This window comes from Syngnathus leptorhynchus, chromosome 15 (genome assembly GCF_054491065.1).
Source record: "Syngnathus leptorhynchus isolate UIUO chromosome 15, UIUO_Slep, whole genome shotgun sequence".
NCBI lineage: Eukaryota > Metazoa > Chordata > Actinopteri > Syngnathiformes > Syngnathidae > Syngnathus > Syngnathus leptorhynchus.
Window position 1 is genome coordinate 6,934,111 of NC_141209.1, and position 25,438 is coordinate 6,959,548.

At 42.7% G+C, this 25,438-nt stretch overlaps 1 protein-coding gene across 1 annotated transcript; it reads right to left on the reverse strand.

Annotated features, from left to right (window-relative positions):
- Positions 1-223: 223 nt before the first annotated feature.
- On the reverse strand, positions 224-21,209 carry LOC147045420 (cysteine-rich motor neuron 1 protein). The gene is made up of 15 exons (XM_085932480.1): positions 20,697-21,209; positions 17,271-17,429; positions 16,921-17,094; positions 11,968-12,210; positions 9,492-9,671; positions 8,212-8,415; positions 7,508-7,636; positions 7,163-7,316; positions 6,269-6,390; positions 4,641-4,859; positions 4,359-4,574; positions 3,457-3,678; positions 2,654-2,776; positions 2,378-2,556; positions 224-2,304 (listed from the first exon to the last, which is right to left on the reverse strand). The coding sequence occupies exons 1-15, from the start codon at positions 20,983-20,985 to the stop codon at positions 2,122-2,124; spliced, it is 2,796 nt and encodes a 931-aa protein (XP_085788606.1). The 5' UTR covers positions 20,986-21,209; the 3' UTR covers positions 224-2,121.
- Between the last annotated feature and the right edge of the window lie 4,229 nt (positions 21,210-25,438).

Genomic DNA, 25,438 nt, shown 5'->3' on the forward strand with positions numbered 1-25,438 from the left:
GTGCTTTCCTGGCTTTTCTAAGGCTATTTGGTTAGATGAGAGACTTCTTGCCCTCTCATCTAAAGTAATCTTGAAGAAACAGACTGCTTCTGCTTAACATGTGCTTCCGTTACCACGCTTTGAATTTCCTATTTGCAGAAACACAGGTCAATTCCAAAAAACTGCAGATCTTGGAAGTCTGAATTGGAATAGATTCTTACATGAACACTTTTTTTTTCACACATTTATTTCTCAAAATGAGTAAATGTTACAGTTTCACTTATTTACAGGGTTTGGAACAAAGAAATAAATAAAGGCAATACTGAATATAGCAGATTGGTGTAAATGCTCTAAAATGTACAGCAGCTTTGGCTACAAAAGGTCATCCAAAAAGAAAAAGAAAAAAAACTATAGTATTAATAAATAAAGCTATGTGAAAAAATAAATAGGATACTCTTCTGCTCAACTAATTTCAACTAGCTTTTTACACAAAGTAGAACAAAGAACAGGGCATCTTTCACACTTCATTTTAAAGCACGTTATGATGAGTCCAACAAATCGGAGTCACTAAAACACACCAATCTACCAATTTTGGCATCACAATCATATTTGTTATGGAGAAATAAATTGGCAATGGACTGAGTGGTGATTGAAAAATGGAATTCTACTCTGATCCGATTGGTGTAGTATGTTGCCTCCAGCTTGAACAATGTGTGTTTACTGGAGTGCTTTAATGCGTCCACCAAATCCCTGATTAGCGTGTTTATCCCTCTAAGAATCCCGCAGTGGCATGGAAAAAAAAAAAAAGCCGGAAAGCGCTACTTTTTTTTTTTTTTAAATGCGTGGCACACGGATGTTGCAATCTATTATGCATTATGTACAATCAGATCAGGAGTGATTATTACTTTTTTTTTTTTTTTTTTAAAGGGCAAGTGAAGCAGTTGTGTTTAAACTGGTGCATCAATGCTTTAAAAAAGAATCATCAAAATGAAGCAGTATTAAACATTCTTTAAATATTTACCAGGGAAGAAATGTTCTCAGGGCTCCAGAATAATTTTATTACTGGGAGCACTGTAGCCCTTAACTTGAATTTAAATTAAGTGACACACAATAAGTTGACTTTCAAAGTGAATATTCACTCCCCTCATTTTTATTACATAACTAATCAATTGGTTGAAGTGTGGAGCAGGAATTTGCCATCAACAAAAGTAATTATAGAAATGATTAGAGCATTTTGGGGCATTCTGGAGCCCTGACACTGCACCTTTAACTCATCTTTTGCACTTAACATTCTTCTGAGATGCACATCACTCTGATTCAGCTTCCAGATAGGCTAAAATTTGAAAACCAGGTTTTGCGGGATAGTTCTGTTTCACTTGTGTGGAAAATCTGTTAGTTTCTCTTTTCCTCAGAATATTCCAGCGGGAATCCCTTGTGGATGATTCTATAAGATTTGTACACGAGGTGGTGGGAATGTTTCGACCAGCATACATTTTCACCCTAATCAGATATCAACAAAAATAAGAGTCAGCCTAGAACAACATGAATAAGAATACAGTACAGTTTCAAATATACACAAACTAAACAGAAAGCACACATTCTAACGCAGGGTGTCTATAAAACCTGCTGGACTGTTACAATTTGGTGGATCCAAGCGGATGACCAGTTCTTTAGGCCTCCCTGCTCATTGTACTGACAACATCCACCAAGCACTTCTGTAAACCTCGAAGCTTAACCCCCTCATCCGTGAACTTTTTTTTTCCCCTCCTCTTCTAGTCCGAAAGGAGTAAAAAAAAAAAAAAAAGAAGTGTGATAAAGTCTGAGTGAGAACCCTCGGTGATTGTGCAGTAAAGCCAAGTGAATGTGTGTCCTCCCAGAACATTACATCAGTGATGCTGGAGAAGGTCCAAACACACAAGAAAGGTCACATTGAATTGCTTTTATCCATCGTGGGGGTGTCCTTTTGTTTACCAGTCACATAGAGAGTGTGTGTGTGTGTGTGTGTGTGTGTGTGTGTGTGTGTGTGTGTGTGTGTGTGTGTGTGTGTGTGTGTGTGTGTGTGTGTGTGTATGCACAAATCTCCATACAGCAGTACGAGAGAGCATAAGGTGGCGAACAGCTCCGATCTGCTGATGTCTGACGTTAGCGCGCCGTCCAGTTGTTTGCCAGCTTGGCTCTGGGGATGGTCATCTTGTCTGTACAGGGAGAACTCATCTCGGGTGAGAAATGGATCCCGCAGTCGTTCTTCACGTTCTGAAATTTGTTTTCCTTGGAGGGTTCCATGTACACCACCTGGTTTTTGTTCACATGCTTCAGGATGACGGTCTGAAGGGGAAGAGGGTCAAAAGGTCAAAATGAGCATTTTGTCATTGCAGTCTAGATTTACAAACAGTCTCACCTTCTTTGGAGCACTGTAGCAGGACATCTGCACCCACTTCTTTTTTTTGTTGATAAGCAAAGCAACAATGAGGAAGATAATGATGGCCAGGAGAAGACCTGCCAGGATCCAAGCGGCTGATTGGTAGATGAGGGCCATCTCTGTTTGGTTGGGGTAATTTTCACTCAAAATTGGCTCATCTGTTAGATGTTGTCAAAAACAAGCAACATCAATGTCAGACAATTTCAATTTTTTTTGTTTTAATTTAACAATGTCCCCTTCAACAGGTGTGCTTACCTGTGTCTGCAACAATTGGCGTTTCCGTGACAACAGCGTTCCCATCAGCCCGCCGCACACTCGTGGTGATTCTTGTTTTGGTAGCGACGGTGGACAACAACACTGGCGCAGATGTCGTCATTTCTTCCCAGACAGAGAGATAAAGCTTTTTTATTTTCAAAAGCACTTTTATAATGTAAAAGCCAGCAGACATACAACGATGTTATTGTTTCAAAACCCCTCCCTGTGTTTCCATGAATAGCTCAGAACGTTTCTCACCGTGGCTTCATAAAAGGCCTTATGTGAAAGCCAAATAATAAAAAAACAAAGGGTTGCTCAAACGGCATATCAACTTGAACAATGGGATCCTATGCCGAGGTTTTCCCCTGTAGGAAAAGCTGACGCGGAGCTTCCTGCGCTACCACAGAGCGAGCGTTGCGGTCCGATTCATCCGGGGACAGGAAACACGTGTGAATGTGCGGATGCTCGAGGAATGTTTTTGCTCGAGTCGACTGTGTGTGGAATGCCGTTGCGAACGATGGTGTTTGCCCGCGCAGCGCCAGAATGGCTGGCCCTAACGAACTAACACACACACACACACACATTTTGAAACAGGCTTTCCCTCTTTTTAGCAGGTACCGTTATGAATTACCCCCCCCCCCCTCCCATCAACAAGCTCTGCCTTGTTATGATCTTTATGTGTGGAGGTTTTGTATCAGCTAATTTTAATGGGAGACTGTATTTTATTTCATGCGATGAAATCGTAGGCCCATAATTAACCCCCCCAAAAAACGTATTTTTGTGGGGTGTAATGCAAAACTCACCGAGACAGTACGGGCAGCACTGGCCCTTGCGTAAGACGGGCACCCTACAATTGGCAGGTGGACAACGCTGGGAGAAACACTGAATGGTGCCGTTGTTGCAGATGCAGCTGGTGCAAGCGTTGGTCTTCCAGGAATCTCCTGCTAGCAGCACGTCTCCTTCGTTGGTGATGCAGTACTCCTGCTGGCTGGTGTTCACCGGCAGCAACGGACTCTGTGTCTCATCTGTGGAGGCGTGGAATCAGTCAAATAAGATTTCACTTGATCATTTGTCCAGATTGTATTGCTAACATTTAGATTAGAGTAGTTGAAGTCTTTGAGTCATACGAGTCTCATCTAAACATGTCTTCTTGGACCATTCTTTGGCTTAGAAAATCTTAATCTTTTGCTACTAAAGCAAACATAGCATGGTCCAAAATGTCTCAATTGGAGAATTACAAAACTCCTTAAGGTTGAACTTGGTGTTGCTATGGTGTCTTCTTCTTCACCAATCAACCAAAGTCACCAGTTAACCTTAAATGTAAATGTTTTTAAACAAAAAAAAAAAAAGAAAGACTAATAAATTAAAGGGGGGGGGGGGGGCAACGATTAATTAACTGAGCAAGGATGAAAAGCCAAGACGGTTAAAATGTCAATTCATGATGCTTCCCAAATGTCCAGTCTAAGAGATTCCAGCAGGCAGATGTTAATTCAGTCGGATATCTCATCCAACTCTCTAAGGGACCAAAATCCTCTCCTGACCCGAGTCTTGGCTCAAGACTGTCCACCGTACACATCCATCATAAGGCCCTGTCTGCAGGATATGTATTATTCCCGCATTCCTAGTGACCGTTCCCACATTTATACAAAAGGCCAAGCAAGCCTCTTGCAGTCTGCTGCTTTCCTCAAGTCTTCGAGGAACTTACCTAAGCACACGTGACAACAGGTGTCCGGGTTCTTGGTTGGTGTCTGGCACAGAGCCGGGGGACAAACTTCCGTGTCGCACAGCACGCGTCCCTGCCTGCAGGTACAACGTGTGCACTCGTCCAGGTCCCAGGTCTCCCCTTCCACGTAGAACTCCCCCCCAGGAGCTCTGCACACCACCATGTCCATCCCCTCGGGCAAACCACTACCCGACTCATCTAAAGTGTTACGAGATGAAAGGAATGGTGATATTTGCAAAGCGTTAGAAAGACTTTGTGTCATACCTTCACATGTTGGACAACACTGGTCAGGCTTCACCACTGGATGAGAGCAACTGGGAACGGGACAGGATATGAGTACACACATCTCCCTTCCGGAATGACAGTAGCAGTCGCGGCAGCCATCGTGCCAGCTTTCGCCTTCTTCGTATCGCTTGCCATTAGAGGTAAGGCAAAAGCTGGGAACTGGGATGGGGGTTGTGGTGCTGGGAGGATGACTATTCTCTGGGGAAAAAAACAAACATTCAAACCGTAAAAAAAAAAAACAAAAAAAACAAGTAAACTACAAACCAACTAAACATAATTGTCTGGCGTAGACAACCGCAATGTCAGATGCTGTTTATTTATAAACACCATAAAGTTTTTAAAGTATTAAGCATTCGAATTAAAAGTGATGTCGCAATCTAATATTTCTGAAATACTAAGATCCTGATATGTTTTTGTTGACTGTTGTCAAAACAAAAAAATATCCTGTTGCCTTGGAATTGTGACCTTCCAAAGCCACCAGATGGATTTAACCCAGAGTAGCTTTTATGGATCTTCTTGGATCAGAAAAGGAGCCAAACTGAAGTATAAAAAGCAATTCCCATGTGCCCTCCCTTTCATTTTTAAGGAGAAAAAAAAATCAATACATAATTTACTAACATTGAACATTTTGACAAACCACGTAAAGACTTTCCCAGCTCTTTAGGTTAGCATCAGTTTACATTTTCAGTAAAACTCTGAGTCTTTCCTTCCTTTTCTCAAGCGACAGCAGTCATTTGCATGGACTGTAGCATATCTTGAGGTTGAAATATTTATAACACAGCTTAAAAAAAAAAAAACATCAACGCTTACTGTAAAAGGGAGTATAAATCAGTCATCTGAATTTGAACTTGGAGGTTGGAGGAATCTAATTAGACTTGCACCCAGCTACTGGATAAAGCCAAATACCAACCAAAACCCCAAAAAGGCAAACATTTAAGTCCCCGCAGAAGAGCAGCCAGAGGTCAGAGGAAATCAAAAGTGCAGCTTTGTAAAACAAACTCACACGTAGATTTTCCTCATGCTTCCACCCATTTAGTTTTTAAACTGACTAACACTAGTTGAATTGTGAGCGTGAAGAAAAAGCGTTAACAATTTGACTCTATTTATTATCTCTGAACTTTAATGAGAACCTGTGTTTAGAGTGGCCTGACTATTTGCGTCACGAAAGCCGGGCTAGTTTCCAAAGTCATTTTGCTGAATGCAACACTCTTATACCAACCACAGGAATTTACAGTAGTTGCTTTGATTGCACTTGAAGTGCTAATATAAACAAAGACATGACTGAGCATTGCCAGCATGTGAAATTTATACAATTGGCCAGTAAAACGCTTGCCTTAATGTATATAATTATCAAAGTCTCCTACAGTGCATTTTGCCACTTTGGCTTAATAACAGCTACAAAAGGCCAAAAACCTCAAATGAAAATATTTGAAATAGTTTGTGTGCCATGTCAACAAATGCTATTTTTTTTTGCAGATTATAATTTCTGCTTGCATTTTAATCACCAAATCATTCAAAATGTATTGACAGTAATCTTGCATTGCCGCACGTCTCGGCAAACGTGATTCGATTCTGTATTTTATTTTTAACTTTCAAGTGTGAGGTACCTTTGCACATGCAGATGGAGCAGCCTTTCTTGTTCTGCTTGTAGCCGTCGCTGCAGTGCTTGTCGCAGGTGAAGGGGGGACACTTGACGCAGCGACACATCTCACAGCCGTGCTTGTTGCGACTTTGGGTTGACACACAAACACGCACGAGCCATAAAACAACAACACACAAATGCGTGCGTTGTAGCACACAGTGAAATATCAAATGCCGAAGTTTGCTATAATTGACATCTGGACTTGCTTTTCTTCATCGCCGTATTGGCTGCCTTTGAAGGAGACCAAATAAAAAGACCAACATGAGCGAACTTTGCGGTTTGCACATCATACAAACCCAAAATGCATTCTTAATCCAATTCAGATGCTTCCAATTTAACCTGTTGCATCATTATTGCTCCTTAGGCCGCTGGCACTCAAAGTTGGAAGAACTCTGAGAAGTGACTCAGAAGAAGCCAAGAAGTCAACTCGTTCCGAATCTCACAGCACACAAATTTAGAAATCTGCCGTGACCATGGCAGTCAATACTTGAAATTGTAACTCAAAGCAATGCAGAAATAGACTGCTTCACTGACATTCTTTCCTAAGATAAGAATTCCTCTTTTAGCTTCAGCAGTTTACACGCAAGCTGTGGTTTGCGAGTGGGTTGGAGCGAGGGGGGGGGGGGGGGGTAGCTAAATATTGATGCACTTGCGAGACCTTAACCCCTTAAAAGACTGCACTAACCCCAAGTTTCCCTGCTTGAATGAAGTTCTTTGTTCAAGAAAAAGAGTCGCATTAAAAGGCTACATTTCACCAGAATACAGTCGTCAGTGAAATTTGTAACGCAATGCCTTATGACTTTGTCTGATGTCCCAAATCAAAACCAAATATGACAAATGAGTTGAGCTGTGTACTCACACAAATCCATAGGGGCAGGTCTTCGTACAGGTCAAAGGTCGACACCTGGGCACAGGGATGCTGCACTCGCACACCTCACAACCAAAGTCGTCCCTCTCGTATCCCGTTGGGCATCGAAGGGAACAATATTTTCCCAGGTCAGGGCAGGAGTCATCTGAAAGTATTGAAAGTGTTAGAATGTGTGAAAGAAAAAAAAAAAACGTTTTCACATGTTAACAATTTTCAGCTCTAAAATGCCACTTAATCTTCATGTCACTCTCTTAATCTGTTATTACATAAACGTTGGACATATTCCATGATACTTTCACCAATTTCCTCCAACATAAGTGATTAAAGTGAACTTACTATTGAGACACTGGCAGAGTAGACATCCATTGATGTCTTGATAGAAGCCATAAGGACAGTCGTCGGTAGAAAGGCTGCAGTTTTCCAAAGGAGGGCACAGCATGGGGCTGACCGTTTCATACGAAGGTTCTGGAGAAAGAAAATTGAGATGGATGGGAGTCGACATCAAAAACATTTGAAAATTAAACAATTATATTGTCAGACTTCCATTAGTTGTGTTACTGCTGCCATAGCCTGAAGTGCTTTTGTAGTACCAATTTTAAATGACTACCTATTTAGACGAGTCTTATTTTCAAGACAAAGAATAATTGCAGATAACTATAGGGCAATTTCACAGAAGAGACAAAAGCACACATCTAGTGTTGTGAAGTCCTGTCAAACATTTCCTGCCTCACTCAAATGGGAGGAACGACGTAATGAGCTGTAACTAATTATGCTCACACACACACACACACACATTAAAAAAAATAAGAGGCTCCAATTCAATTACGCAGCCCTCCTATTTTGAAACTACTCTATGATGTTCCTCACACACAGGTGGGTCTCATTTTGGCGGGCAAGAGTAATAAAAAGGGACACAAAGAACCCCGCAGCTTAAAGAATGCTTTGCGGCCTCCGCTTTAACGATCCCATGCCGACGTTACCTCCAACACAGATGCTCACTTTGTAAAACCTTGAATCATTTCTATTTCCATCACGTATACCTTCACAGAAGGGGCAACATTCTCCGGGTATCTTGACGGGATTCTGGCAGCTTTGCTTGCAGGCCATGGCCGTGCAGTGAGGTTCGCCATCCACGCATTGGCAGAAGGTGCAATCGTCCTCCTTCCACTGCTCCTCGTGGGCTCGCAACTTGTTGTTCACCCAGCAACTGGCCTTTGTGCTGTCCACTGACAGTAACTCCACATCTGGGTAAGAAAGTAAAGTGGTGAAAATAAAAAACTCATTCAGATTAATGCAGTCGTTTGCTTTGGCGACCTTGGAGCGAGACTAAAACCAATGCCTGGCTCTAATGTATGTTGTGTGCCCCTACTGTAAGCCGAAGCCGGGAATATTATCCTCCAAGGGGGAGCTAATAAGAAGAGGAAACTGGCCAGACACCAAGAGCTATGAAGAAGACTCTGTTGGATTTGGATGACTTAGGGTTCCCTGACTTATGAATGGATTTAACTTGAATGAGAGCTTGGAATGTGGTTGTTTCATCATGCCTCCCTGACATGGTTTCAACTCGGCGGGGGTAGCCAGTCATAAATGCTCGGCGAAGGTCGGTTATAATTTGACTACAAAGCAAAAAAGAAGTTTAGATCTATCATCCAAAAAGGAAGTTGTGTTACAGTTTTAGATATTTCCGCTGTAAACCGGAGAAGATGGATTGTCCTACAGTATATGCTTGGATCATTTATTTGATTTCATACATTAAAAGACTTTGATGTTGTTACACAACTTGTTGGCAGGAGAAAAAGGTAACATTGCATTTTCATGGCCCTCCATTTTTTTTCACCAAATAATTATGTGAAAGAAACTTAACAGTAGAAGTGAGGTCAGTAAATGAGGATGCCATTCTAGTTAAACTTGTTAGAGGTTGAGGTTTTTATTTTTACACTCTTTTCCCATGCTCCTGTTTGGAATGAGGGGTAAAAAAAGTGACTCTTCAATTCATCAAATATATACATTAAGAAATGCTATGAGAGAATATCAATTGCAGTTCCTGCTTGAGATTGTGTCATTTCCATTTTATTGCATATGAGCCAGTGTCTTGACCATATGCACAGCAGCAAGGCATTTAGCATTTCCAGTGGAAAGGTCAAATGATGTAACAGTTTCCACTGTGGATTATTTTCAAGGTAGTAGAACAACATCTGACAGAAAAATCAATAAAAATATAAAGGTAAAGTAATTCAATGAAAGTTGATGAGTTTGACCCTGTCACTATGGTTATTATTTTATTTTTTGTGTATTTCCTATAAAAAAAAAAAAACCATACCTATGCAGACAGGGCAACACTCGCCCTCAGGAATGTAAAAGTTCTCACAGTCCAGCTCAGCGCACTCTGCCTTGGAGCAGAAAGAGATTCCTCCCCGGCATTGGCACAGCCAGCAAGGATCCATGCGGTACACTTCGCCGTTGGAGTACTCCTTTCCATTGTGGACACACTTAGGGGAGACTAAAGAGGGGGGGAGAAAAAAAAATGAAAACACAATTAACCTTAAAAAGCTCTAAGTCGACAATCAGGCAGTGCTGGAGTTTGTCTTGGTGAAAAGCCATTTTCATCACCAGACACAAAAAAATGATTGTCCTCTGTTGGCAGTCATTGAAAACCAACTGAGGCCGATGGCTGAGGTTAACCATAAGGGTCGGTTTGCTGTGTGTTAAACAATGAAGCCAAGGCGATGGGGAGAACTTTCTGTCAGGAGCTTGCTGTACAGCGCAAAAGAAAACAAAAGTGGTTGTGAGGTTTTGGCTCAAACGTGTGGCAGGAGGAGTCAATCAAACCCTTTCTCGTATATTATACTAAAAATCTTCTTTGTTACACCATGTTTTGGACAAGTCTCAAATAAGTCTGTTAAGAATTCCAAACCAAAGTAGGTGGTGTTGAAAAGTTGGGTCATTTTTTGTATGATCGGAATTGAAAACAGCAACGATCATCAGATACAAATGATGCAAGTGATAAAAGACCATTTAGGGTCCAACGATTTACAGAGCTGTCAGTTCACACCCTCACAGGCGAAATAAGTTTAAACATTGGCAGTCAATCCCCAAAATAAAGTAGAGTAATGGCATTTGAAAGTTTTATAAATTTGTATCAGAGTCAAGCTGAGCTCCTTGAGAGCAATTACTACGCTGAGCTCACCCTTCTTGCTCAACACCCGACGTCAAGTTTCGGAAAACAAAGTGTTGTTCCGGACACCTACACCCAAAGTTGAGTACGTGGGACGTGCCAAGCTCATTGTCAATCCAAACAAACAGAACCATTAGTAACTTCTGTAGCCTGCCTGCTTTGCTTCTTTTCCATCTAATCACACGTTGTCCTTTTTGAGCCAATAATGGCACAAGTCTGAAAACAGGTGGAACACGTTGTCACTGCGACCCGCAGAGCCGGCCGGACAAACCCCAAAGCCAAGTGGGACAAACTCACAGCCAAGTGGGCAATGGAAACATGTGAGTCATTCCAATCGTGAATACAATGTGACAATGAGCGCATGTGGTGTTTAATTCCAGTCTCTGACATAGGCTCGGTCCTCTGAGATTTCTGGTCAGTACTTTTTTTTTCCCCATTATTTACAGTAAAACATTTCATTTTGAACAATCTGCAACAAGATTCCTGAAGCTGTAATAAGGCAACAATGGGAGAAAAAATTAGGGCTATTATTTCGATAGACCCCGACAGGGATGAGCGGTGACAGCGAGTCTTTGTGCCTGTCCTCGTCAACGTCCCCGTCTATTGAACTTTGCGTCACCAAGCTCAGGCATGCATGGCAAACAGACAGTAAGGGCTGCACAAAAGGCATCAAGCCTTACACCCAAAGAGCAACAGACACTTGTTATCAAAACACTGATCCCACGGCCCCCGCGGCTGCCATTCAGCCCCCGCCAGCCTGCCGGACTCGATTACCCTCCCGACTGGCAGAATGAAGCACATAAAAAGCATTCCCATCAATGAACTGTTGAACTTTTTCCCCTCTGGACGTGTGACCAGACAGAAACCCTTTGACACTGCACTTCTGTTGAACAAATTCATAGCCTAAGCACTTTTTTTTGGTCACTGGACTTGTTAAGTCCATTAATTCCAGGACATGGAATCCATTTATACATGTAGAAGAGCCAGAATGGGAATTTATTCTGTTGGTAAAACAGTGAATATTTGTTGAGCGTGCAGAGTAAACAGAATACTCGTACAGGTCCCCTCCCAGCCTCTCTCTTGGGGGGGGGTCTGAAACATGAAGCAGGACTTACAATTCCAGTTTACAGCGCTGTTGTGATGCTGGGCCGCTACAAAAAAAAGCTGCACAAACAGCAGCAAGGTCTCTGAGGAAGTTACTCAAGACACTCATTGTATTTCCTGGATGAGCATTACATGAAAAATGTTAATGGTCTACAGAGGGAATTGCTTGAGTCATTCATCTTTGTCAGTTCTGTTTAGGTGGTTAAAAGACTGATTACAGCACTTTCTGTTTAGAGCATGACATCATAAGAGTAATGTTGCATGATTTTTTTTATTTCTTCTCCACATGTTCCCAGATCATAGTTAGGAAGAATTCGAAAACTACACCAACTTCATCCAAAGATACTTCAGTAGATTCTTTTTGGGGGTAAATCTTGAGCTACTAGAAACTGTAACTTTGTGTCATTTTGATCTGCAGGAGCATGAGGGAATGATTGCCTCCAAGATAAAGATGAAGATCACCCCTCCACAACCCCCAGTGGGAGAGCAGTCAGAAGTGTTTGTTGGGTGATCTCACCTTTTTGGCACTCAAAGACATCACAGCAGTCTCCAGGTTGACCGCTGGCCTTGCTGAGTGGCACAGCACGTTGTCCACTTGGGCAGTTGGGCTGGCGGCAGACCCCGAAGTCACAGGTGCACTGGGGTGGGATAGAAGGGCAGCAAGCAGCAGGGGGGGTGTAACTCTTGGTTAGGACTGAGCCTTTTGGGCACGGCGACACCTGGAGAGCAGGGCAGGTAACGCTGGCACACCTTTGCTCTTCTGAAATAGACACACGTGAAGACATACATACATAGACTTGAAATATTTATCACAAGTGTGTGATTGGCAACAATTCAAGATCTTGTAATTAGATAGGTGACTTGAGCTAGCATTTAAATAGCGTTGCCATTTGGCCAAGGATACTTGGCCTTTCTAATAAGAAAAAAACAAACAAATTCAAAACATCTCAGGAAGTTATTAGCCAAAGAATGAATGCGAGTTTACATGCATCGGGACAAACGTGTTGGCTGTTTAACACCTCGTACTCAGTCGAGCAACTCTACAAAGACGCGATTCCCATTTTGGCGAAAAACCAACGTTCACCAACACAAACCCACAGAGTCATTAGATCCCCACTTGAGTCTGTGACAGCTTTACGGCGTCCTGTCAGGGAAACGAGGGCGCTACTCTAGACGTGACAAGGCCCTGACATACCCCGTTAAAGGGGGTCTCGGATCCCACCCAGCATGGGTGGATTGGATCAAAATCCAAACAGCTCCTCTTTTCTTCTCCCGACTCAACTTCACTTGGCATGTGTCCGTCTATACATTCACCAGCGCTACCATAATAGATGTGATACCCTTGTAAAGGGAAAGATGGGTTACTGCAAATGTGGGTAAAGGATATATTTTGGAAGCTGTTCAGGAAAAGAAAAGTGGAAGGCTTCTTTGTACCAACATTGTTTTGAGAACTGAATCTACTTTAGCAAGATTGGATTACCTCAGCCGACGGGACATCTCATCTTTTTTGTGTTTCAGTGCTCCGGTGATGTATAGAGCATTTGCAGAGCACAGACTTCATATTCTGTCCTCTAATTATCAATTTATGAAGCAATTTCGTGAACATAGAGTACTTTTGAAAGAAGAGATGTCAAATGAGCAAAATCCAGTAAGTGCTCATTTAAATCTTTACTGACTGCATTGTGTCAATAGACAATGTTGTTACAATCTAATTTAAATTTTGGCTGTACTTGAAAGTATTCGTTTTGCGGTTTGTGACAGAAGTTAAAATCCAGATGCTGACTTTGTGTGATAGTTTATGGGGTTTGGGTTGCATGTCCAATCCTTGATGAGTTTCCCAGATTGGAACGTGCTGGCTACATGGTAGAACGTGACATCCCTGATATTTGAAGCGCTACCAGAGAGGCCCTTCGAATGTAGCCACTGAAATAGGGAATGGGAGAGTGAGAAAATCTCCAGTCCAGAACGCTGATGACCTGGAACACAGTCGATCCCATGCTTTACATTTAAGGACCTTTTGGTGAAATGGCCACAGAAATGTCAAATGCACTGGTGTGGAAGGTACTGGAAGATGAAATTGAAGATTGGGAAAACCCTTTTTTGCCTTTGATAAGTAGAGCAGGAGCGTGATGTACGTATATTTACTGTACCATTCATTCAGGCAGCAAGGGAATAAATAGTTAGGAGTGCCACAAAGCTCTCATTGAAAGGAGTCAGAATTCAGGGGAAAGCCCTGTATTCAAGATTTTTGGCCTTATTCCTACAGTGGAGTTAAATAAACATCTTGTGATTGGATTACCTAGAATGAGTTTTAACTCTGTCTTGTTTCAAGACTGGTTTTGCATATGAAAACCTCATGTGGCGAAAAAGTCATAGAAAATGCTTTGGAATGATCTCGTTCTGCACTGAAAAACACTTTGGATGTCTTCTCGAGAATGTTGATTACTCTTTCACGCTGATAATGGCTGGGGTCAAAGTGCACTGAGGAAAAGCAGCTGTCAGACACACTATTGTCATTCAAATGAACAGAATAAATAGAAACCATTTGCAAAATCGTCCGCCCCTTGCACGTCTAATTGATATAATTTTCTGTCTGGCACAATTTCAAATACAATAGAAGATGGGAAAAGTCAACAGCAAATGTGTTGTTTGTGTTCTCTCAACTGAGCATGGATGGCTCTAATTAGAAGCAAAATTTCGATTTAATGGTGGCCTTAGTCCAGTTTGCTCAGACACAAAAGGCCTGATTTGGTATGCTTGATTAAGGGTCTCGGCCGAAATCACATTTTGTGTCTTTGTTCAACACCGTAGGGGCAAAGAAGAAGAAGAATAAAACCTGCCCCCCCCCCCCCCCCCCACTCACAGCCATGCACAAAGCCATCTGAAGTTGATCTTGGAGGAGTTAGGATAAGAAAATTGCGCTATTAGCACAGAATGAGCTTCTTTGTCAACAATGCGTATTTCTGGCATCTCATTGAAGAAAGAAAAACATCTCCTTTCTAAATGTTTTTTTTTTTTTTTCTTCCCTCCAAGCGAGGGCACAAGGCGAGCAGTCTTTACCCAAACCAGAGCGCTTCAGCCAGGCAGAGGAGACTTGTGTTGACAGCCTCCGTTTACTCATGGAAAAAAGCGCACAATGCAAGTTCTGTTCACCAACTGACTTTGGAACCGAGTCAGCAGAGAACAAAGCTGTCTCAGTCCAGCTGCCCTCCGTGGATTTTTGGGCTATCCTAAGGTTGCTTCACAATAGGGACACATTAGGCTGTCTCTAGTGTAAAAACTGTGGGGGCTTGGCTTCATGCCCAACAAGAAGTTCCAGCTGGGAGGGTCGGCATTGTTTTCGGTGTGTACGAGCAAGTGTGAGGCCCGCGGTGCAGGACACTTTGTTGGGAAATTGACACCATGGGCAGAAGCTCGTGGATATGATAAGTCTGTGTAGTACCTGCCAACGGGACCGATTGCACATTAATTAGAGATTATAATCTGAAGAGGAATTTGAGAATTTTCTGAAGAAGTACTACTACAACAGTGGGTTGCTCATTTATGAAAAAGATATGAATACTTATTTTTCTAATAGTACAATTATTCAAATGATCATTTATTTGGGGGAAAAACCAACATTTTTAAATGTTTAAAAAAAAAACTTTCTTTGAATCACTAATTATGATTTTTTTTTTTGACCAAACAAAATTGATCACATTTATTTTGAGATTTAAAATATTTGCAAATAAATAAATTCAAGTATAGTTTTCTTGTATAGTCAGTGCATTGGATATTAATGATGTTTTTTTTTTTTTTACGGTTGTGCCAATCTTGTTATCGTACACAGTAATAATCATAATTGTAATTCAATTTCAATTAATTTCACAGCCCAACTGTACCATGCCAAACCAAGTCGAGATTCTGAGTTTGAATCTCAGCTCAAGTCTTTCTGGTCACCCCTGTGCTTGCATGGATTTTCTCCGTCTGGCTTCCTCCCACATTCCAAAAACATGTAGTAGTTTAGGTTATTTGAAGACTCCAAATAGGTGTGAACGAGAGTGTGACTGCTTGTCAGTCTGTGCCCTGTGAACATGACGAGGACGAGCTATATTGAACATGGCTGGAGACATGTTTATTGTAGTTACAGTTTCCACGGCGGTACCATAATCGAGCTATGGGATAGTGTCAAAATATTAGGGACATCTCTCAGCACGATAGTTTATTTAGACGACCACCTGCTGTTTGAATCAAAAATATTAAATATTCATTCTTTGTCGTTATTTGATGGTAAAGTTGTACATTGTAATATGAAATATAAAAAGGGCAAAGTATTAAAATTGAATAAACTGGAAAATCCACACGGGATTGTGGCAGTGTATATTTACACATACTGCTACCTGTGAGCGAGCGATATGGCTCGGGTATTATGTGCCGCCAATTGTATGACATTGTTTGTGCTTATTCATATCAGCAATAAAAAGGAAGGGAAATTCCTTCCAAGTAGCAGTCAGAAGTGTTATCGGGAATTACACATCAACTCTCCGTGAGTGTAAAATGACCCAACACTACCGTTCAAAGCGACAAGCCTGAAAGAAAAACCTCATCAAAATATTTGGCTTCACTTGATTTCCTATCTTTCCTCTCCTTGCACTTATCACGTCCTTCTCAGTACCGGACATCAGGGAGTGTCTGCTCACCACATTGCCTCGGATCAAATGTTTGCAGTCACATTACATCAGCGACTTGTAAACCGGTGGAAAACGAGATTGCGGTAAAAAATAAAGTACAAGACGTCACCGAGAACTGCTGGCAGTGTGCTTGCAATATTATGACACACTCCATCTTCTTTCTGAAATCACTAAGCTGGAGTTATTTCAAGTAATCAATCAAGGAAATAATTTTGAGAGATAAAAATTTAAGATCTAAAATCAATCACAAGAGGGAGCAAGCAGGCTTGCAACATTCTGCCGTAGCTGCAAGAGGAAGTACTTCTTGATGGCAGACAAAAGAAAATGTCTGGCCGAGACTTCAGTGACAGACTAGATAATTATCACACACAGACGTGTGCACAAACACAGACACCCAAGTTCAAATGAACACAAAGTGAATCCGATATGTAGCTGGAAGGAAGCACATTTGCCTCTTAATGAGAGGCCATAAAAGTGCGCTGAAAAAGGCTGTTTACTCTTTTCACTGGCGTGAGTTGAAACTGTCATCAGCTATGGGATGGAAGTTCTCACATTGTCACTGAAGGCTTTAATGATGGTGCTTTTGATGAACACAACGTCCCGGGTGAACAAACAACCACTCTCGACTATGAGTCACAAAATAAAGGTTTGTTTTGTTTCGACTGTTTTACCAAAGCTCAATGAGGTTGGACAAAAAGAAATACAGCAACCTACTCTCTGATTTAATGCTATCTTCTCTGTTAGCAAACTATATCGGGATTACTGGTGGTTGCTCATTGGTAGTTCAAGCTGAAAGTTACCTGCGGCTTCCTGGCATTGGCTGCGGTTGACGTAGGCAAAGTGGCGGCTGCAGCTCTGAGACTCGCACACACAGCCACCAGCGGTCAGGTTACATCCAGAGAACACGCAGGCCGGGTTGGACGGTCCCACATACTTCTGCCTGTGTCTGTCCCGGGGCTCTTGGTTCCGACCCTCTGGATAGACCCACGGAAGAGTCATCGATGAGTCATAAATAAACAGAAGTCCTAACGTGTGTGTCATCACTACGATATCTAGTTAGTCACATCTGAGTGACATCTGTTGAGGATTAGGACCATTACGGATCTGTTTTGAAACCTACTTAGTTGTGAAATGGAAGGAGCTGGTTTACCTGAATGGGCCTTCATGCAGGTCTCCTGGTCTGGATAGGTGAAAGATACCAGGCAGGTGTGTCTGGCATCACATACACATTGACCTTCTTCTCTGTCACAACCCGTCATCAGCGGGCATCGCTCATCTTCCAGGCCGGCCTCTGGATGGTCTGGAAGCACTGCAGATGAAAAAGTATAAGGACACGAAACACGAGCTTGTCACTTCAGCGAATTACACTCCCCACACATTTAATGAGGATTCCGAATTTTGATTCTGAGATCTTACTAGACACAATTCGGCGAGGCCTCTTTTGTAACAGCTCAACATTTACTGAAGTGGTAAGTATAATTGGTTCTTCTTTCTTTCCTTGTTGTGCCATGCTACTCCAAGCATTGAACTCATTTCTCATGCTTTTGTTCCACAGCATGGGGCGCTCCCAGCCAGTGAATCCTTTCTTCTTCCTAGAAACGCCTCCCCCGTACCAAGGCCACTTGCACTAGAAACATTACAGCAGATATCGTTCTTTTGCCAGTCACGCCTCTTTCACAGAGATGCTACATTCAAGCCAAGCCACACTTGGAACCATTCTTGATTGAAGGAATGACGGAGACAAAACTACAGGATTAGAAAAGGGCCTTTACATAGACATTAGCCATATTGTTCCTTTCCTGTGAATGCATGACGAAACACTAGAGCATACAGCAAATTGTCCTTTTTTCATAGTTGTCAAAGATCAGCAAGAATGGCAGTAGAGTAAACAGGATGAGACAAAGTGTGACACTTTCCCAAGCATGTGGCTCCCATGGCTCATTAAAACCACGATGAAGCTCAATTTGAGCTTATTTTAACTCTCTGGCAATGAATAGTTGGAATCATGCATACCTTCCTCAGCTCAAATACTAAGAATTCTTTTTTTTCCCCCTCCGTTATGCTACTATTGGAGTTATCCCAATTAGACGAAAAGACATCCACTTGGGTTTCTCATAATTAGAATGAAAAATGTCTCAAATGATTCACTGTGACAATGAAGACAAGCATATTAAATTAGCTCTTTCCACAAGTTCCGGATGGTTAGGTTGATGATTCCCGAGTGATGACAGATGCTAACGAGCTCTGAACTGCGCACGACTGAACGAGGGGGCGATGTTACCTTTATTTAACTCGAGTTATTCGAGGCAGCCAGAAAAAGAAGTCTTTTCAATGAATCAAAAACCTTCTGATATCCTTTCACCTCTAAATGATCCTCGTCTCAACATTTTTTTTTTCCCATCCAAAAGTTTTCTAGTCGCTAGCGAGGTACTTAGAGAAGGGCAAAGGGAAGTCAATGAAAGACCAAGCGAACATTGTTTATGCAAAGCCTGCCTGACCACGGTCTAGTCTGACCTGGTTATCTGGGATCTGGCCTGGCATGACTCTGGCCAAAGCCCGTGGATTCATCCCAGGGGGATCCCTCTCTCAGCCACTCAGTCTGCTTGTCTTGGCATCCACAACCGGGATGAGAAAGCTGACCTCTAGAGGCCCTTTGGCTGATAGGGAGCTAAAAAGGAAGTCTTTGAAACATTAGATAATACCAGAGGAAGAGAGAAGGCATGTAAAGTAGCTAATTCTGGTAGAACCTATATAAAGTTGAAGGAAGGAAATGAGGCTGGAGACTCGAGAACTTCCAAACAAATCGTTTAGCGGTGGTAATGATGACTGGATGATTTTCACCTGCCTGTTAGGCAGATGGCAGATAAGTCAAGAGGTCCTGATGACTCTCCTTTGAAGCATGTCGTTGTATACTCAAGACACGGCACGCAGACGGAAGGGGCTGCATTTCTTTTGCATATTTTGAATATCTTGCCTGCACTCAGTGTAGACAATTTATCCAAAGTGTTATTTTCTTTTACGAGTACCATTTTTCTCAGGCTAATGCAATCATTCCACTTTGGGGAAAACATGAAAGTAAACACTTAAGTCGGTCATTTTTAACATACTTCAATGGCAACATCCTCTTTAACAGCAGATCTTGTATTTGAACATGTCATGATGATGTAAACCAGCAGATTAAAAAGGGAATCCTGCTCAAGCAGCACACCTGCTCTGGAGCATTCTTTCTGTTCCAAACTAGCACATTGTGACCACCCAGAACATTGCGCAGAAAAGCAAGGGATCAGAAAGTGGAAACATTTACCCCCTACTGCTGATTGCAGGTCTAATCACTTTAAGACCTTTGGAGCTTGAGGAGGGAAATCTGGGATCAGTCTTGAGCAGCCTGCCTACTGTGGCCCCTAAAAACATACCGGGAGGTGTTGATTTACCCCCACCTAGACCCTCTAGCTACATGCATGTGTGCGAGACTTGAGGGTCAGGAGCATGCTCCAAGAAGCCTGGAGCCACAGGACCAGAGTCAAAACTCAATCAGAGGAGCCATTAGGCCTTACCAGAGCTACTCATTTGAAGACAAGGTGCCCTCCCGCATGAGGCACAATCAAGCTGTGTCTCCCGGGATGGCTTGGGGGTTGTGACCCCTGCTAATTCTTCTGGAACCTTGACTTCGACCACCTTTACAGAGGGACGATTGAAGGACTGGGTCAAGGGAGGGAGACATGCAGTGAGTGCTGTCAGTCCTCTTCAATCTTCCCCACGGGGCAGGACAGAGTGCAGGTGGAGGGTCTGGTTGCTCGTTCCTCAGTGGAAAGCCACTGCTACTGCTGTGGATGTGGAACCTGACACCCCCCCCCCCCTGCACATTGCTTTGAAGTGCGCAAAGTTACACAAATACCACCAGGAATAAGCACATCCTAAAAGTAATGCAGCTTGGTCATGGAACAAATGTTCCAACTTTCAAAACGTACAGTCCTTCCAGTGTGAATCCATCTCAAGTGACAACCTTGAGGTTTTTCAACAGCTAGACTTACCAGGACTCAAGTGCGTGTAATTCATTTTGCCAAACATATTGTCATGCACTGCATCAGAGAGTGCCTCAAAGAAAGAGCACGAAAACCTGGAAAGTCTGCTGGCAGTGAAGAGCATTCGAGTTGTGGAGCTCCTCCAAGCAGACAGCGGGCACACACTCGTAATCACTACTGCCAGGACTAGACTGGCTGATTTAAATATCGTAGAGCGCACAACTGTCATTAAATCGAGGTAGAGCATAAGTTAATTTTGACACAGGGAAATTATACCCCACAAATTGCAATGATGCACTTTTCTAAGGCATTGCACTGAGGTTAATTTCTAGGTAGAATAATATACATATCCTAGAGGACTAATAATTAACTTTTGACAAAAATAAAAGCTACAGGTACTGCAACCCATGCTGTCACTCAAGTGTCAATGGTGCAAAAGCAAGCGGTGGTTCTACTTCAGTCATGTGGGCAGATCTAATAGAAAATACTGACAAAAAAAAAAAAATCCCAAGACAAATAAAAATGATATATGACCACCTGCAGGTTCCACTCACTTTTACACACCCCAATTTCAGGGATGGCAGCAGGTCCAGTAGAGTTGACAGAGGCGCATGTCAGCCCGAGGGAACAGTAGCCGAGACTCCAGTCCGCCCCCCCGCACGGCTCCCACTCCAGGCGGGCGCAGTGATCGCAGCACCCGCAAGGATCCTTGGCCATAGTCCGACCACCATCACAGCCTAGTGTCGCCTTGGTGGGGCATGTCCGGAGATGGCACGGCGTGCACTCATGTGCATCGAGCACCCGAACTAGATAAATCACGATCAAAAGCAAAGCGGGGTACATCTTGGGGTAGGGGGAAAGTGAAGCCAAAATAATCTCGTGTCGAAAAGTTACTAGGAAGTCCCTCACGATCCAAAAATGAAAAGGTTCTACAACTGCAATGTCCCTTGGAGTGATGAAACATGTGCAGCAATCCTAAAAACTCGGATCGGATCAGATCGGATCGGACCTGCTCCTGCTGCTGTCTGCTGACAGCCACAACACGCGGACGCAAACTGAGACTCAAATTGACACAGCAGGCATTTGGAAATTAGCGGTGTACCCCTCCCCCTGATTGACACCGGTACCGACCAGTCACATGGAGCCAAAGGGAAAGGAGGACCGCAGCCCATGGACCGCGTGTTTGTTGCGCAATGATGCTGCACCGAAGAACTTTCAATGAACTCAGAAGTGAGAAATGAGCAGAAGTATGGATGGATTCTACTCATTTACTCAAGTAGAAACAAATAAATACATATTATATTTAAGCTCCAAGACAAAAACATAAAAATGAATTTTCAGGCCTACTGCCAATAATATACAACACATTTTTTTCTACACAAAATATGAATTTATGCTGAGAAGAACAAAAACTACCATAATGTAAATGCTATTCTAAAATGTATATATTCTAAACATAAGCTTTGCAGGTCAACTAAAGCGACAAGCCATTATACCCAAGGTATTATTATAAACGGAACTACAGTGGCCGTATCCTATCCACCATCTCTTGTGACCAACTGCAAAATATTTCTTTGTCTGTATCCCACAACATAGCTATCAATCTGTCAAAGTTGTGCAGTCAGACATTATCAGGACGTTATCATTCCGCAGCCATGCCTTTGTATTTGTATTTGTTGGTGTCCGATTGTGTATGCAGGTGGCTTTGGTACGGTTAAAGGTCACCGGGTGTTTGTTGAAGCTCTGTTTGTGTACTTTCATTGGCAGATGGATGGTAGACGTGTGTGGGCACATCTGGAGGTTCGTCGTCACTGTACCACCTACATTGAAGAGAGGAAAAGAGCTTAGATGAAGATAAACGCTTTGTATGATTTTCTTCTGAGCTGTTCAAAAAAAGGACTCAAGGTTTGAACCCCTCAATGTGCGCCTGAATGAATGAAAAAAAAAAGGGGGTTCAACTCAACTTCTATGTGGTCTCATGAGTTTTAAACAAGGATTTATTGATTAATATTGTGGTTGTAGAATTTGAATTAAGCAGCATAATCCACCCGTTTAAATTCATTTAAACATAGGGTGGCCACTTGCTATCGAATGAAAATTACATCACAGTTGCTCAGCGCTCAGAGAACAGCTAATCGCGGCTGAGCTTGTAATAGTCACATGACCAAACTCAGAAAACAACAACTACTATTACAACTTGCATTATAAAACCACATGCATTATAAAACCACACATAAATTGAAATGTCAAATTAATCATGAAATCGAAAGATATTGTGTAATCCAGCTCAGCAACAAGTGACTAACAACAAAATAGAAGTCATAAAAATCTGTTCATGTATTTTTTTTTTTCATTCAACCGCTAATCATTGAGAATAAAAGCGTCCACACACAAGCGCCTCAAGCCATCCTCTCCAACACAAACACAACACGGTTTGCAAGCGTGCATAATCAGCTCCTTTACTACACAACTGCGCTTTTGTCCTCCGCATCTCCCTCCTTCCTCTCTCCCTTGCATCCCTCCTTAAAGCTCTTGTCACATCAGCCGCCTCTCCGACCGGCCTCTGATGCTTGACGACGCATCGCATGTGGAACTTAGAGAGCCTCCGTTTCCTGTGACGTGGAGATTGCAGCCTGACCACGTTGACCTATTTGCTTGGGCGATAGTGGCTGGCTGCCTAATGTAAGAGGCCCTTCATACAGCTATCATGGGCCACGGGTTTATGTTTAGCCAACAGAAAGGTCATGATACTTTTGGTCCCCCTTGTCTCTCTCACAAGTCATCCAATTTGATGGAAAAATATTGTTCGTCACAGCAATATGGCAAAATGATAGAAACCTGATTAGCGTCTGTTCACTGAGGAGGTTTCGGGCCGGAGCGAGGCGCCCGAAGAGGGGAAAGGTGGGGTCGAGAAGGGCGTTAGCATGTTCTGAATAACTGTAGTGTGCATGTGCTAATGATGTTGTGAGTCACACAACTCTGGGAAAACTAAATCAGTGCGAGGGCGCCAGGTTCACTCTCTCCAACGATGAGCTCCCCTGTGTGTTGAATGTGATCCGTACTTGTGAAAACAACTTCAGGTGGTCCGCATTCATAGATCCATCTGATGGGGATTAGGTGATCCCCCCTTTCCCCTATTTTGTCCTGTCGCATTCGAGTCACATTACATCCCGATGGCGTGGAAGCATCACAGTGGTGCTGAGGAGGTGTTTCAGGGTTTGGATGAAGGGGTGTTGTCACACTCACGGTGACACTTGGCTGAACGTGGCGTGGACTATGACGTGTTGAGGGCATGTTAAGTGGGTAGTATGCACCACACCTGATTACATGTCAGGGTTGACTCATCAAGCATCAGCTTATGGTGGTCAGCAGGCACGTTGGCAAGGATTTGGGGCCCTGTTGGGGGAAGAAAAATCACCCTTCACGCCTTTCCATGTCCAACCACCCTTTTGTTTTCCACGAGATGTACTAGTCCTCATTAGTGTCACAAGTGAGTTGGAGCATATCCAGGAAACGTATGTTGAATGTAAAAAGTCTACACACCCCATTTTTAAATGCTAGGTTTTGTGATGTGAAAATTATATTAAAAATATTCAAATTACAACATTGGAACATATTTCATTAGAGGATTCTACTGTATTCATGTAAAAGCATATTGTGAGAAAATCTTGGATCTGAAAATCAAGCGATATGTAGAGAAACATGTTCCAGAAAGCTAAACTATGAAATATTGTGAAAGACCAGTTGTGTTACATAAGCAGTAGATCCATAAACTACATTGTTTTTATTTTATGACCACATCAGGTCTCCAGCTGTCTTCTCCCCACTCACACAAAGCTCTCATCGCAGACGTTCAACCAGGCTTGAGGCTGCAGGACATAACAGATGATTTGTGACCTGTGAATTGAATTCATTGTTTCTGTCAACAAAGAGACTGTGAAGAGTAAAGATGATCATCCCCTAAATCCTGTATCATAAATAACCCCACAGCAGAGAATGATCTAAAAAAAAAAAAGAAAAAAAATGACTGAACCAGTTGCGTGCAAAGCACAGTGGATACCCAGGATGAGTGTGATGCATGCCCCCGAAAATATTTTTGTGTGGTGGGTGGGTCATATAGAATGAGTGTGGACGCAACATTTTTACATTCACCAAATTTTTCTTCAATGGCCATGAATGGGGCTAAGGGGTGGACGCTCCCCCCTCAGGTGAAAACCCCTTTGTATGCCACTGGACAGGACAAATCTCAGTTTCTATAAAGAAAAGTATCTTGAGCTTCTAAACCACTTTTTGCTCCCGGTGAAGTGCGCTTTTCACATGTAGCCTCAACCAGTGTGGGAAAATGTGTGTAAAAGGCGGCATCAATGACGGTGCTTTGACCAGCTGCCGTAATGTGACGTATTTTTAGGAATGACTGGCTCGCTGAGTCATTATGAGTCAGCCCCCAGACCCGAGAAAGTATACAAATGCCCAAATTTGGGCATGAAAAAAGGTGTAGTGTGTGTAAAGGACAACCACAAGACCCTATTGTTAACTATGAAGCAGGCCAGAACAGTCAAAGGTCATTCAACACAAAACAGCAAACAACACGTTCCGCATGCAGAAAATAGCAAATCGGAAATAAAGAATTCATTCACATGCACACCAAGAAGCACTTTCATTCATTAGTATGACTTATCGAGGAAGAACAACAAGAGATGGAATGATGACATTGAGGTGGCCTACTTGCTCCGCCCATCTTCAAGTGGGCCTCTGAGTAGTTTGAATCTGCTAATCTATGTGATGATAGTGAATTCCTCAGTGGACCGGAATCATAAAGCACTCTTGTGTCTGACTGTCACAGCACCTGACTGGTGTAATCTCTTCTTCCATGCATGGGATCACGATATATTGAACTAGTGAGCCTCTCCGGGTTTACAGTTACAGTCAATAAGAAGAGACCATGGCTGTAACTTATTTTCTAACTGGTCCTAATATAATTTCAGTGCATATGAGTGTGGGAATAGTGATTTGGTTTTGATTCGGATTTAATCGATTTTGAGATTTTGACAAATAAGAAAGGTGCAGAACCTGCAGAAAATCCAGCTCGACTAAAATCCCAGCCTCGGAACTGTTAGGCAGTATAGTTTTCTATGCTTAAAAAGGTCCTGGCTTAAAGGTGCGACATTTACAGGTGGACCTCCAGCTGGCAAAGAAATTCCACAACCTGTGTTTCAGCTGTAAATCTGACATAATTACAGTGCCACAAACTCCAGCGCCGAGGTGAAACAACCACCTTGCCAGGGGAAAATCATCA